The sequence below is a fragment of the Phoenix dactylifera genome, chromosome 12 (genome assembly GCF_051530095.1).
Source record: "Phoenix dactylifera cultivar Ajwa chromosome 12, Ajwa_hap1_PhDact_Kaust_v1.1, whole genome shotgun sequence".
Taxonomy (NCBI): Eukaryota; Viridiplantae; Streptophyta; class Magnoliopsida; order Arecales; family Arecaceae; genus Phoenix; species Phoenix dactylifera.
Genome location: NC_143201.1, coordinates 20,808,332 through 20,823,485, shown reverse-complemented (window position 1 = coordinate 20,823,485; position 15,154 = coordinate 20,808,332). Strand labels below are relative to the sequence as shown.

General features: G+C 39.1%; 1 protein-coding gene across 3 annotated transcripts; it reads left to right on the top strand.

The window, feature by feature from the left end:
* The first annotated feature begins 963 nt into the window (after nt 1-963).
* Nucleotides 964-13,305, top strand: LOC120103751 (protein WEAK CHLOROPLAST MOVEMENT UNDER BLUE LIGHT 1-like). 3 transcript variants are annotated; one of them, XM_088708981.1, is made up of 4 exons: nt 1,039-1,360; nt 1,709-1,743; nt 9,742-10,736; nt 11,286-13,305. In XM_088708981.1, the coding sequence occupies exons 3-4, from the start codon at nt 9,780-9,782 to the stop codon at nt 13,137-13,139; spliced, it is 2,811 nt and encodes a 936-aa protein (XP_088565107.1). In that variant the 5' UTR covers nt 1,039-1,360; nt 1,709-1,743; nt 9,742-9,779; the 3' UTR covers nt 13,140-13,305. The 3 variants fall into 3 exon arrangements, with proteins under 3 accessions (XP_038985997.2, XP_088565107.1, XP_088565108.1); XM_088708982.1 differs by lacking the exon at nt 1,709-1,743 and adding an exon at nt 3,943-3,986 and having other exon boundaries at nt 1,234-1,360; XM_039130069.2 differs by lacking the exon at nt 1,709-1,743 and having other exon boundaries at nt 964-1,360.
* Nucleotides 13,306-15,154: the final 1,849 nt, after the last annotated feature.

Genomic DNA, 15,154 nt, shown 5'->3' with positions numbered 1-15,154 from the left:
AAAATAACGGTAAGCTAACTTAAAATCTATTGTGGAGTGTTTGTTATGAAAATTAGTCATAGTTTTATTTGTCATCGGCGAATATTCACAAAGACATCCATGTTTAATTTGGACTCGGGTTATTTCTTTCACATGAAAGAAAGATTCATATTTCGTTGTGTTAATCCACTGTTGGATCATCCACATATGCTTTGAGATTTATGCAAGCAGATAAATGATGAAGTCCAGAGTATTTTGAGATTTGCATGGTGGGCGATCCAATGATGGATTCACATGAAAGACGGTGAATCCTTCTTTTGCATGAATGATACAACCCGAATCCATTTAACTTCAAGTTTTTAGCAATTTTGATGCCCTATGATCAATTATTTTATTTTTTATTTTTATTGGGCATAGTTTAATACATATATTGCAATTTCATGTGCTTGAATACTTGTTCTGAAGATGGCTTTGACTTAAACTTTCAGTAAAAGATTAGAGTTGAATTTCAATCAACTTGATAAAAGCTTTTTGTGGCTTCAAGGTGGATTGAAGAATTTTATATAGTATATTTGAGTTGAATTTCAATCAAATTGGTAAAATCTTTTTGTGGCTTCGAGGTGTATTGAAGAATATTATATAGTATATTTTAGTTGAGAAGTGCTTTAGAGACATCATATTTGGTTCATGACTCATTCCAGTAGAAAAGTCGTGAATCCTAATTTACTATATTGTTGTTTTTTATTCTTCAATAAAAATATATCGTTGACTGGGATCCCGACATCCCCATTAATTTATGAGGCCTTTGTTCTCCCCCCACATGTGAGAAATTTCCACGGCAAATTTTTTCCTTCCCACCGCCGTCCCATCCACTCCTTCGCATACAAATTTCTGTACAGATAGATAGATCCACCGTCCGTTTCCCCTGATACCAAGACTCTTAACGGCAGATTCTTAACGCATAAAAATATTACGCGGACAGTTAGAGATCGGTTGGGATTTGGGTTTTTGAGAGGAAGCGGTGAGGCGGCGCCTCCGCCACCCCCTGTCACATTTGTCAGCCTTCACTTTCATTTCTTTTATAAATTTTTTTCTACATATCGAGAAAAAAAACTGAAGCCTATATTTTTGAAGTAACAAAAGATGATGTAAGAATTATTTTGTTGTAAAGATATAAATAAAAATCAAATGAGGAAGGGTGGGGTGGCGGGGGTCAGAGCTTACTGAAGGGAGACATGGTTCGAGACTGTGAAGAGGTCCGGTCCTCGCGCACGTGCATCGCTGCTATCTCGCTCTCTCGGCCCCAAAAAGTCTTTGCAATCCTTCGTTTTCTCGGAGGGATAGAGGTCTTCTGGAGGGCTTGGCTCAGAAAGAATTACGAGTAAGTATTGCTTTTATTTCTTCTTTCTGAGAAAATACTTTGATTTATATTTCTTTCATCTGCATGGATTCAGTTAAGAATTGTTGATGAATATTAGGGAAATTGAACTTGAAAGATACGGCCTTTTTTCTTTTTGTGTGTGTGTGAATTGACTGGTTGCTTGAAGCTTAGATGCTTAGATTCGATGTGAATCTGCGGATTAAAGTTTGGGTTTCCTTCTTAATTGTGGAATCTGTGGGTGGTAAAGCATAGGTCTTGCTTAAAAATTTCGAAGAAAACCCATTTTGTTGTATCGCTATTTCTTCCTTCCTTATTTTCTTCCCTTTATATTTTTTTTTTTGTGGTTAGAATTTCCTCTGAAGAAGCCGGCATCAAGAGTTGAGGTAACTTGAATTTGCTGTTAGTAGTGTTTCTTTAGTGTTCTCTCTGATTTGGAGATAGATGATAAAACGATTAGTACGTTCCTTGTTTCCTGCTGCAGTTTGAACTTTTAGTTCAATCCTATATATAGGCTTCTTTTGGTGAATGGTGATTTGCATCCCTCATTCTCGAGCCTTATTTCTTTTTTGTCGTTCTAATTGGGTTGTGGATTTGGGTTGGCATCCTCCTCTCTTTAGATTTGCTCTACTGATTCCAAAGGTACAATTTCTTAAGAGTCTTCTTTTTTTTTGAATTTTTCTCACTGCAGACTGCCAATATCAGTGGCATATCTGCAAATATCTTTCAATTTATGATGTAACTTGATACATATCTGCAGTAAGAAGCTAAGCATCCGATGTCTCTCTCTTTTTCCTCCTTTGTTAAGTGATTTGTCTTAGTCTGAATGGAGACTGTATACTGTTTTGTTCTCATACTAGCTAAGCAAGATCGCAAGTTAATATCAAGAACAAAGTTTGAATGGATATTAAAAAAAATTTAGGATACTTCACAAGCCATACTTCTATGCTAGTCTCTTCTTTTCACTGTAAATTATACATTGTTTGTTCTCCCATCAGCTTTGATTTGTTTATAGTTTAAAATATTATATGCTTTTGGTATATTTCTATCCTTACTCCTGCTTTTTCTCATTTCAACCATCTGGTTCTCTTTGTGCATCGATTTTCACTTTACTTCCTTTCTGTTGCTGCATCAGTTTGTGCTTACACCTGCTTTTCCTGTATATATGAGAGAATGCAAATGCCAATTATCTGTTAGATTAGAATAGTTGGACAAATTAGATAGTTTTTTCATATTTTCCAACCATAATACTTTCAATTATAACCTGCTTGCAAAGTGAATTTATTGAAAATATGGCAAAGACGACAGTGACACAGGTCAAAAGCAGAAATATTATGGGAACAAAATTTGTGCAAAGTAAAGAGCCACTAGAATTGGAATAAGGAAATATTTGATATAAATAATGCTTCTAATTTCTGTGACATGCATGCATACATGTCTTTATATATGTAGGCTAACAATGGTAAGGTCAACTATTTGAGACCAGATCCGATTAGGACACAATTATACATGGGGCTTTAAAAGGAAAACCTAAACCATAAGATATGATCTACTTCTTCTAAAGCAACGATTAAATGCCTTTGACGTGAGGCTTGCTGGCCAGTAATTGGTACAACATGTGTTATTCTAAGCTGAAACAAAAACAAGGACTTAGGAGCCCCTTTGGCTGTATCAACCCATGCCGAGTTGTCATTGGTCAAATATGGGCGAACAATACCAACTAGTTCAACTGGTACGTAGAATCAACTGAATGTTGAGTGCTAGTACTGGCCTAGTATAGGCTGACACTTGGAACAATGGTTGAATTACCTTTAAACTAGAAACTTATATTTTCCAGACCCCTCGTCCCTGTATCATCTAGAAATGGGCAGTTCAAATAGCACAAATGTAATATATAGGCAGACCAAGATTCGTTGTCTCGGTACCGGACTTCGTACCGATGCCACACTAGCAAAGTGTCGGTATTGTATGGTACGAAATTTTTTTGGTGTACCGAGTATTGGTATGCCACCCGTATCAGGTACCGATATCGAACATGTATGGTATGGTATGCCCCGTACTGCTTTGCTCGGGCTGGTATGGCATACCATGAGGCAGACTATGATAAGGCTAACCAGCTTTGTCCACATATCAAGTCAAATTCAAAGATGGAGGTTTTTAAAGTGAAGAATTGAATGGCTGGATATGATATACTACGTCTAGAATGCCTATAAATAGAAAATTATTTTTGTTGGAGGCCTCTTGCCTGTGCATAAAGTTGTTTGACATGAACGATTTAAATAGCACACCACTATGTTTTGATTTGATTCATCTCAAACGCATCAAAAACAGTTGAAATTTGGTTTCCATATGTTTTAAGACCTCTAGATCAAATTAAAACAGGGTGCAAAGGGAGGGGCTCAAAACCGCTGAATGAGCTAAAAAACCTTTATCTCCCTATACTTGAAATTTGAAAAATAATGATGGTATTCTTATAATCTAATCAGGCATTAACATTAAAAATGCCATCATGTACCATGTAAGTGACTTCTTTAGCTGCATTTAATTCTTAGTTGAATTACAAGAATGGTCTTATCCTTTTTCAGGTGCTTGAAAATAGAAGAAAGATCGTTGACTTATTTGGCGGCATGTATAAAATCTTTCTTCTCACCTTTTTTGTATGCTAACCCTTCCTTCTATGTTTGTGTGCGTGTGCATGCTGTCTATGCATGTGTATTCATGTAAACACATTCATATTAGGAATGCTTTAATTTTATTGGCACATAACTATTTTGGTAACATCTCGTGCCAACATGTATGGTGAGTCATCCAAGTCAACGATTCTCACAATTCAATGAACTCTACATACTTTAAGTTACTTGTGGACCAAAATTTGATTGGTTCAGTGGTCCTAGTTATAGATGAAACAAGTCTGTTATTCAATGTTTGGTAAACCTTCCATTTAGTGAATGCTTGATAATAGGTCAGGTCTCCAAAAAAATTTTGTTCAAGTACTTTGGTTGTATAGGATCATGATGAACAATGTTCAAGTACTTTGGACAGGTACTGCATTTCAGATGTTGTAGAGCATGTCTAATGATACGTCTTTCTAATTTAGATGTTCCCTTCTTGATCTTGCCCTAATAAAATTGAGCCTTCAATCCTCATGCTATGATTTTGGTTCAACTGTATCTATCTACATGCATACGCATGTATAGTGAGTATACATAACATACCATTACCATAACCATAACCATTAAGCCTTGTCCCAACGGTTGGAGGTTGACTTATTATGGGCTATCTGTGGTGTTATTCAAAGTTTTTTCAAATCCTTTGTCGGAACATTCGTCCATGTTGCCTTAGGTCTTTCCATCCTTGCCAATATGCTTTGACACATGCTAATATCTCAACTTATGAGAGCCACAGAATCTTCTGCCCTGTATGTTTGCACCATCACAATGTGTTCTCTGTTTGTCCTCAGTCAATGTAAGTCCTGAATCATATATGCAAATGCATATAAATGCATGCATCCATACAAAATAAAAGGTCTAGACCTAGAGTATAGTTGAATGTCTCAACTAAAATTTTCAGATTTTCAAGTAAAAGAATTGACTTCAAAATTGGACTGTTTTGAGGTCATCTCAGGCATTTCATGCGGTTGTATTGTGTTTCTCTCAAAGGTTCTATTTTGCGCTAAGCGTCACTGGTTTTGCAAAATGCGATATGAAATGAATATTTTGGTTTTGTCCAATTTTGGCTATTTGGGTTTTGAACTGAAGCTAACAGACTTTGGGTCACCTCTGACCAAAACATAGACTATCAAAGTGACATGTCAATTGTTTGAGTTAAATAATCTGAACAACTGTTTGATTTTGGCTAGTTTCAGCAGTTCTCCTTTTGTCCAAAGCTTATATTTTGGTTACAGCCTATCGAACATAACAAAAGCTGAACCTTGGTTGCAAAGGAACCAAAGGTTATATAGGATAAAATTGGCATACTCTAAAATTAAGGGATAAGGGTTACATGTAATTTTGATGGTAAAGTGTTCATATGCTCCTTTTTCTCAAGTTTAGTTTCCTTTTGGGGAATATATCAGTAAGATGCTCATCTTTATTAAAATTTGTTCAGTTCTATAAATGTTGTTAGTGTACTCAACTACTAATGTATATTGTTTGAGAAATCATCTTTCTTTCTTGTTTCTATAGATCTTACAGTTTCATTTGCCACCTATAGTTCCAAAAATAAAAAGAAATAAATGAAACATGTTGATCTTTGAACTAAACATGCAAGGTTTGCCCCAATATGAGGGGCGTACCAAGTCTCAGTATTCCAATCATAACATCCCATACTGGGGCTACTCTAGACGAGGCTCACCATATCGGTGCATGCTGCCCCATGCTGGGTGTATTGTACCGTACCAGTAGTGAACTAAGACTCAATATGAGGGGCGTACCAAGTCTTAGTATGCCGAACCAACCCCTATGCTGGGAGTTCGACACTGTATCAACATGGTACCGATATGAGGTCTAGTATTGAGATTGCAAACTTTAACGGAAACAATTGGTAACAATAAGAATAAAAAGGAAAAAATAAAAACAATCATGTCATGGGTTTTCTCGATCCTTCCCGACCATCTTGGTGCGTCCCAAGTGTCAGGATGCAAGAGGGATGGTTTGGATACCCTGGTTCAAGAGAGAATTGGTGTCCCACACCCCTCAGGGTCCTATTTTCTTGTCGAAATGGCATGACCAAGGATGCCATCGTATTCCATTAGGATCTAAATCCTTGGTATGTGGCGTTACTAATATCATTTTAAGCTTAATTGTTCTCTATGAATTTGTAAAAGATCTATGATGTAAGTATCGCCTAAGACCCCAAGAAAAATCCCTGTTCCTCTTCCCTTTTCTTTGGAATTGTTACATGTATACCTTGTGCATCTTCAACAGCCTTGACTTGCAAAAGTAAATCTTTAAATAACTTCCCTTGTTAGTATCCTTTACCACTTTTCATCTATATCTTTCTTTCGTCATATTAGAGTTACTAGATTAAGCTATCATTCATAAGTTGCTTTTTCTTTTTATGCCAAATGTTTTTATTTTTTTTGCCTCTTGTATCCCTTTTCTGACTTATGTTTTGCTGAAGCACTGAAGTTAATGACTATGGTGAATGGATCTTGTATGTTTTGATGTCGGGTGTTGGTTGCTGCTTGTTATAATTCAAATTATTTAGTGATACTAGGAGGCTACTTGACCATGCAATTGGAGGAAACCCTGTGAGCTTGAAATTTTAACCTGATAGAAATGTAGTTATTTGGAGCCTTAATTTGAATTCTGCTTCCTAATAGATTAACATGAGGTGACTTACCTAAGTTTTTGATGAACTAATTTTGATTAACTTTTCTAACTCATTGGTGCCCATCTTATCTTAGATTATCTTAGATGAAATGAGTGGAGGTTTGATGCTAGATTGTTATACAATTTTTAGAGAAGAACTAACTCTACAATTAGTCATAGGTTGCAACTTTTTTTTTTTAAAAAAAATAGATATTGAAGTTTTTAGTTATGTACTTGGTTGAAAAAAGAAAAAATTACCTGAAGGAATAATTGAAGATGGACGAGAGTGAAGACCTTGTGTACTGAATTTTTTATTGAAAGTAAAATGTTTCAATGTCATCACTGTAGGCATTTTATCATTTTTTTACAATATTTTGTACAAAAAATAAAAACATGTAATTCCAGAGAATTAACATAAACATAAAATATCATGATTTTATAATACATCCAAAGTTCTTTTCCTTTAAGGTTTTGCTTGCTAGATAGATTAAAAGTTTGTGATAAGAACTTTCAAGACAAAGACTTCTCTAGTTGACATGTGTGCAAGAGATATTTGGTGTTGGTCCATTGTATAATTTGTTAATGGATGGCAATAGTCATTAGCCAGGTGTGGGTTGAGAAATGTTTGGTGGGTGGTTTTGATTATCATGGTATAGAGGTGGTTTTGCATTGATGACTATGATATCATGCTATATCATGTGCAGGGTGCGGGTTAGGTGTCTGTTTGGTAGTTGTGGATGGCAGTTATCACCAGAGCACAAAAATAATGGTGAGATGGTTGTTAGCGGGAAATTGCAAATATTACTTGAGAGCAAGAAGAGCATGGATATGTGATCACTTATGAACAATCAGTGCTTGAGTCTCTTCGCCTATGATGAAATGGGTAGTTGTCATTTGTACACTTGCAGAAGAGATAGAGATAAGTGGAGGGAATTCTTTTTGGACTGCAGAAACACCAATACCTGTAATGACGTGAATTGAGGAATTTAAAGTTGGAGTCGTATGAATGGTAATTGGATGCATTTTTGCTCACCATTTTTGGTTTAAGCATAGGTTGAAAGAAGAAAAAGGTGAAGACTAGATGTTGGTAGCGCTCAGCAAAAGATAAAATTAATTCCAAGAAAATTATAATTATTCTCGTTGCTACTTGTTTACTCAAGGACAGAGTTCCCATGCTTGGTGAAATAATGGTTGTTGGATATGGTTACAGGATGAGGGTGGGCGTGATGTCTGAGCATGAGAGATATCTTGTCCGAGCCCTACATGAAACTAAATGAATGGATGTTCATTTTCTGCATTATAGGCACAGGAGAATGAGCGTGATGGGGGTTTATGTCTGATTATGACATGACAAGGGAATTTGTGTCCTATGAGATTGGTGCATTAGTATGTGGACAACTGTAACTATAATATGAGATGAGATATGATATTTCTGATCTTGTGATCTTTCTAAAAGAGAGGGTGGATGGATGGTTATATTCACATAAAATAGAAGCTGTGAAGTGGATGAATATCCTTTCATGGTGGTGATCTAAATAACTGGGAAGGAAAAGTAATCATGTTAGTTAAGGTCATTCTCTAAGACTGGTGAAAGTATTAGCATGAGTTTGAGGCACTGCCTGAACCATTGCTGTTTGTGTAATACGCTGGTATAACAGGTTTAGAGAGCTCAACGGAGTTCTGTTTCTAACTTTAAAGCAAGACTGCTAGAGTGCCTGCATATAATTGGATTTACTGTTCATCCATCTCTTTTATGCGTACTCAAAATTCCTCATCCTATCTTTCTACTTTTCCCTACTCATTAGTCAAAGTGAGAGCTCTTTGGCTTCTATATTATGCACTCAATCAATCTGGCCTACATGTATCTAGGGGTGGCAAAATCTAACCTGGGCCTGCCTGCACAAACTCACCTGACACAAATGGGTTTTGATGGGCTTTTTTGTAATGAGGTTGATTTCGGGTCGATCCAATACCAACCCAGTTAGAAATGTGTGGGTTGGGTGATGGATCACCTAGGGTGATCCGGTCAGGAACCGGACCTGACATAGTTGATTGTCTCTAATTTTTCTCATATAGTTTGGCTCACATAAAAAAAAAGTTATAGTGAGTGACGGACAAGGTGGCCACGGGATTTTAGGATGTGTGGCTATATTTTTGCTAGTTTTAGCCTTAATTAGTTCACGATTGTCATATACTATAAATTTCTAAATTTATTATGATTATGATGATATACTTGAAGTTCAATTTACTTTTTTTGTTTATGATCTTTGAATACCATGCTTTGCTTTATTTTTTAATTTTATATATATATATATATATATATATATATATATATATATATATATATATATATATATATATATATATGATTGATGAGAAAAACTTAAATGGGTTGGTGGGTGGGTATGGATTTATGTCAAATAAATTAGTTGGGTATGAGGTTGCAATTTCCGACCCAATTAGAAATGGGTTGGGCATGGATTGAGAGTTTTTTTGACCTGGACCCAGTGCACCCTGACCCAAGCCCAATCTGACCGGACCCATTGCCAACTCTACCTGTATCAAACCATCGTATAGGGGCACTGTACACACAGTTGAATTTGGATGGGCACTTAATCTTTTATCTAAAAAGTTGTTCTTTACTCTGTGAGATGCACTAGATGTTCAATTGACAATCTGAGTATTAATTGATATAAAAGGATCATGCAGGTTTGTAGTAGTCTTGATAAGATAGCAATTTATCTTGTAAATGAATGTTAAATGGTCTTTACAATCTGCAGATAGTATTAGCAAAAAAAAAAAAAAGATTAGGTAAAGCAAATATTTTGAAACATTAATTGGGCACTAATTGTATATGCTGTAATGGATTGTATATGACCTAAGTATCAGTACACAGTGTTTGCCTATGTATATGGAATTATGGATGGGTGAATTTTATTTTATTTTTTTTGAAACATCTTTACCTTTTTTCGAAAGTGGACTATAGTTTTGAGGGTTGTATGATACACTGCTCACTCTATGAAATTTTGTGCTGTTTTTTGTGTTCTTTTGTTTTTTGTTTTTGGTATATAGAGAGAGGGTATTGAAGTTAAGAACCTACTAATTGTGGGATGCAAGAATCAAAGGCCAATGAAGACAATCACTGTGGAGAATCCTCTCTGACCACATCGTTGCCTTCACCAGAATGTCTGCCAACTTCCCTGCAATCCCTGACTTCCCCAGTTATTGATGAAAAAACTGACACTGATCATCAGCAGAGAATGATGGTAAAGGATCCTGAGACTCTAGTTCAGCAAGATGTTCCTAATTGCTCATCATTGGATCACAATACACCAAATTCATTGGAGAAGTCAAATGTATCAGAGGCTACCAGCTACGATGCTGCAGTTGTGTCATCAGAAGTGCTTAGTCATCCAGTACCTCATTCATTGGATATGTTGGGAGAACTGGAAGACATACCACATCAGCTTGAAGATAGGGTTTCTGATAGAGTTGCCGATGTTCAGAACAGTCTTGACTCTAGTGCCACAGTTGAAATAAAGAAGGCAGAAGAGATGCCCCAAGATGTGCAGAACAACCATGATTCTACTGCATCTATTGAAATGAAAAATACTCAAGAGATGCCCCCTGATGTGATCACTCATGATTTTAAGACTCCCCATGATGTTCAACCCAGTCATGATTCTACAGCCACTGTTGCAATAAAAAATACTGAAGAGATGCCCCAAGATAGTCAGATCATCCATGATTCTACTGTCACGATTGAAATAAAAAGGACAGAAGAGACAAACCATGATGCTCAGAGCAACAATTATTCTACTACTTCTGTTGAAATGGAAAAGACAAAAGAGAGGCCTGATGTGCTGCACGATATGCTTGATCACCATGTGGAGATTGGAAGTACACACAAGATGTCAGAATCAGCTAATTCTTCTAAACATGTAAAACATGAGTATGCAAACAGAGGCCTTGTCGACACTGCAGCACCTTTTGAATCTGTCAAGGAGGCTGTTGCCAAGTTTGGAGGAATTGTTGATTGGAAAGCTCACAAAGCACAGAATTTAGAGGTAATACAGATTCTCTTTGGAGACTTATTCCTCCCTTCTAAGAAGCATATGATATGCTTTGCGTCCTTCATGCCCTATGTGGTCATATATTTCTTCACATTTCCTTCCATTTTATTTCCTTTTTCCTTTTCCTGTCAAGGTTACTGTTGCCTTTAAGAGCCAAAGCACATTTGAGTTGTCGTTGTGCTTTTCGTGCAGGTGGAAGCTGGACAATTTCATTTGAACTCAAATGGAAGAAAAGAATATTATGTAACATGTTTTCCAAAAATAGTATTATCATTATTTATTTCATAAATACTCCCAATTTGGATTTCATAAAAGCTTGGTAGGTCTTTTTAGCTGACTTCCATTTGGTCTCTTTATTCCTGGCTTGGCTTACAGTTTTCAGAACAAGAATCTTCCTCCTACAACCTAGAGTGTGAACTTCTAATATTGCTTCAAAAGAATCTGTGTTCATGACTTCAGATAGTTTCTCCAATTCTTATGAGATCTCATGACATCTCAATTTTTGTAGAGAGGTTTCTAAATTTATTGATTTGGTTAATGCAGCGAGGACAGCATGTCCAACTGGAGCTTGAGAAGGTACAAGAAGAAATTCCAGAATACAAAAACCAATCAGAAGTTGCAGAGGAGGCTAAAGCACAAGTACTGAAGGAGCTAGACAGCACTAAGAGACTTGTAGAAGAACTAAAGCTGAACATGGAGAAGGCGCAAACTGAAGAGGCCCAGGGGAGACAGGATTTGGAACTTGCCCAACTCAGGGTCAAAGAAATGGAGCAAGGAATTGCTGATGGAGCTAGTGTTGCAGCCAAGGCACAAATAGGGGTTGCCAAAGCAAGGCATGAAGCAGCAGTTGCAGAATTGAAGTCTGTGAAATCGGAGTTGAAAATACTGCAAGAAGAGTATGTTATATTAATTAGTGAAAGGGACATGGCAATCAAAAAGGCTGAAGAGGCTGTTTCTGCATCCAAGGGGATTGAGAAGACTGTTGAGGAACTGACTCTAGAACTGATAGTAACAAAGGAATCACTAGAATCAGCTCACGCCGCACATCTTGAAGCAGAAGAACATAGAATTGGTGTGGCCTTGGCAAGAGAACAAGATTGTCTTACTTGGGAGAAAGAATTGAAGCAAGCTGAATTGGAGGTGCAACAGCTAAATGAACAGCTTTTGTTGGCAAAGGATCTCAAGTCAAAATTAGATACAGCGTCAACTCTCTTTCTCAATCTCAAGGCTGAACTAGCAGCATATATGGAAGCAAAGCTGAGCCAAGAGTCCAAGGGAATAGAGGAAGAGAAACTGACAGATGATGCAGAAGAAACAAAGAACATTGGGAGATCCACTCAAGAAGCATTAGCTTCTACAAGAGAGCTTGAGGAAGTAAAAGCAAAGATTGAGAAAGCTAAGGATGAAGTTAATCGTTTAAGAGTTGCAGCTTCATCCCTCAAGTCGAAGCTTGAAAATGAAAAAGCAGCCCTCACCAACTTGCAACGGAGGGAGGGGATGGCATCTATAGCAGTGTCTTCTCTCGAAGCTGAGCTCGATAGAACAAAACAAGAAATAGAAATAATTCGGACGAAGGAGAAAAAAGCCAGAGAGAAGATGGTGGAGATACCCAAGTGTCTGCAGCAAGCAGCTCAGGAAGCGGATCATGCTAAGTCAGTTGCTCAGTTGGCAGGAGAAGAGCTAAGAAAGGTCAAGGAAGAAGCAGAACAAGCCAAGGCTGGTGCAAGCACCACAGAGATCAGATTGAATGCAGCTTTGAAGGAAATAGAGGCAGCTAAAGCATCAGAAAAGCTGGCGCTTGCAGCAGTCAAAGCATTGCAAGAGAGTGAGCAGGCTGCAGGTGTTGGGAGTGATGACTCTCCTAGCGGAGTGACTCTTGCATTGGATGAATACCTCATTCTTACTAGGAGAGCTCATGAAGCCGAGGAGCTTTCCCACGAGCGGGTGACAGCTGCCATTGCTCAAATTGAGGTGGCTAAGGAGTCTGAGTCAAGGAATTTAGCAAAACTGGAGGAAGCATATCGGGTGATGGGTGAAAGGAAGCAAGCACAGAGAGTTGCAATGGAGAGGGCTGAGAAGGCCAAGGAAGGGAAACTGGCTGTGGAACAGGAGTTGAGGAAATGGAGAGCCATACATGAACAGCAAAGGAGAGCTAATGATGCTGCCAAAGGTGCTGTTAATCCTTCAAGGAGCCCCCCCAGAGGTTTTGAGCATAGCGAACCAAAAAGCTTTAGTAAGGAAGAAGCTGATGTTCTTGTCCATCCCGTGTCCGTTCCGAGGGTATACATGTCAGATGATAGCCCCGAGAACTCTGTGCCAGGGTCCAAGGTAAGGAAGAAGAAAAAATCTCTTCTTCCTCGAATTGTCACGTCCCTTGCCAGAAGAAGTGCTCAATAGCTCAGCTTGTATCTACAAATTTTCATTCATCTTTGTTGAACATGTATAATAAGATAATTTGTTCTTAATAAGCTGATATGATGCAAATTTATAATTTATTTGTATAGGCTTTTGGGGAACAGGTCGAGTATGTTTATATGAATTTTGCTATGGTTGAAGTCTAAAATGGTAAATTGTGTTAGCACTGCATGGTAAAATACGTGCATATAGTCATTTTGATTACAGAGGGATGGTATCGGCAATCATTTGCAATCTCCATAGTCCATTAGTATTTGTTGTATGGTTTCATTTAGTATGTAGTTTGTTCTTCAATCTATCTCGCAGAACTGTATCAAAATACTGCATAATGCCTAAAAAATCTCATGGCTTGGGACTCTATCATGGCCTTTATTCTGGCAATGGCCCTCCATCGAGTTTTGGTTGAACCGAGATTGTACTTAAGATCTGTATATCGCTTTAGTAGAGGTCTAATATATGTCTTCGGAATGTGATTGATGTTGCATATCATGATTCATGCTGCTGCCCTTGGTTTATCAGGAATAGCACAGATACTTCAAAGCCACTTGCTGCAGGAAGTGGAATCGCTAATGCGAAGAAAACAGGTGCGGCAGAGACTTGAGACTCTGCGCCGAAGGTGATTGCCAAGCCTCCGGCGATGGGCAGTCTCTAGCGTCTGAAACTGGGGCCTAATAGCTTGTTAACTCGAATGTAGTATGAAGTGTCAAAAACATGTTCAATTAGCTGTTTGGTCAGGTTCAAGTTTGAGCACTGAATGTGGGGGTGGCAATCGGGTCGGGTCAGGTATAAACAGGTCGGCTCAGATATAAATCGGGTCAAAAAATTATAAACCTGAACCCGACCTGTTTATTAAACAGGTCAGGAATTACAACCTGAATCCGACCTGTTTAATAAACAGGTCACCTGACCTGACCCGTTTAAGACCCGTTTAAGAAAAAAAAAAAGATGGGGGCCGGCGGGATAGGAGGGGAAGAGAGAGAGAGAGAGAGAGAGAGAGAGAGAGAGGAGGAGGAGGAGAGACCGAGAGAGAGAGGCAGAAGGGTAAAGGAGAAAAAAAATATTAACTGCTCATCTTCTTCCCCGATCGGCCTCCCTCGCCACGGCTGCGCCCGAGCCGCCACCCCGCACCGCCTGCGGCCTCCCTCGCCTGCGCCCGAGCCGCAACCCTGCACCGCCCGTGGCCTCCGCCTTGCCACGTCGCCGCCGGAGCTTTACCAGTCAAACCACTGCCTCAAGATCTGCCGTGACTGCCGTTGTGCCGCCGTTGCAGCGCCGCACCGAGCCACCACCGCTGAGCGCCGTTGCCTCCATCGAGCGCCGCCGCTTCCGTCGAGCGCTGCCGCTTCTACCGTTCCGCTGCTCGGATCCAACGCCCCCTCGCCTTCCCGATCGGACGCTCCACCGCCTTATCCGAGCCGCTCGCCTTTCTGATCGGGACTCGTGATTTCTTTCGACGAGAGAGGGAGAGCCGAAGAGGTGGGAGGCGAGGGGGATTCGACGGGGAGAGAGAGAGAGCCAGGTCCATGGAGGGTTCAACGCGACGAAGGGAGAGATGAGGAGGTTCCCTGACGGCCTGATGAAGGGAGAGATGAGGGTTCAACGCGACGAAGGGAGAGATGAGGGTTCAACGCGACGCCCTGACCCCGTCCCATCTCATTAAATCACGCTGGACCTATGGGCTAAGCAACCTGTGGGCTGTGGAGATAGGTAATAAACAACAACTATTGCTTTTCTTTGGGCCGAGGCTTGGGCCGGCCCTGTTTGATCCAATCCAACCCATATATTAAACGGGTTAAACGGGTTCGACATTTAAAATATGTATCCGACCCAATTAATAAACAGGTTAAACGGGTCAACCTGTTTATGACCCGAATCTGTTTAGGCCAAACCCGAACCTGTTTATGGCGGGTCGAACACGAGTCGGGTTAGCGGATCGGGTCATATTTTGCCACTCCTAACTGAATGTGATAAGTATTTGATTTCTGACCATTATTGAG

Bases quoted from the DNA above. Each gene is read 5' to 3' on its own strand.
- LOC120103751 (XM_039130069.2), top strand. From the start codon at position 9,780: ATGCAAGAATCAAAGGCCAATGAAGACAATCACTGTGGAGAATCCTCT. The intron at 10,737-11,285 runs GTAATACAGATT...TGGTTAATGCAG, and splicing joins ACAAAGCACAGAATTTAGAG to CGAGGACAGCATGTCCAACT.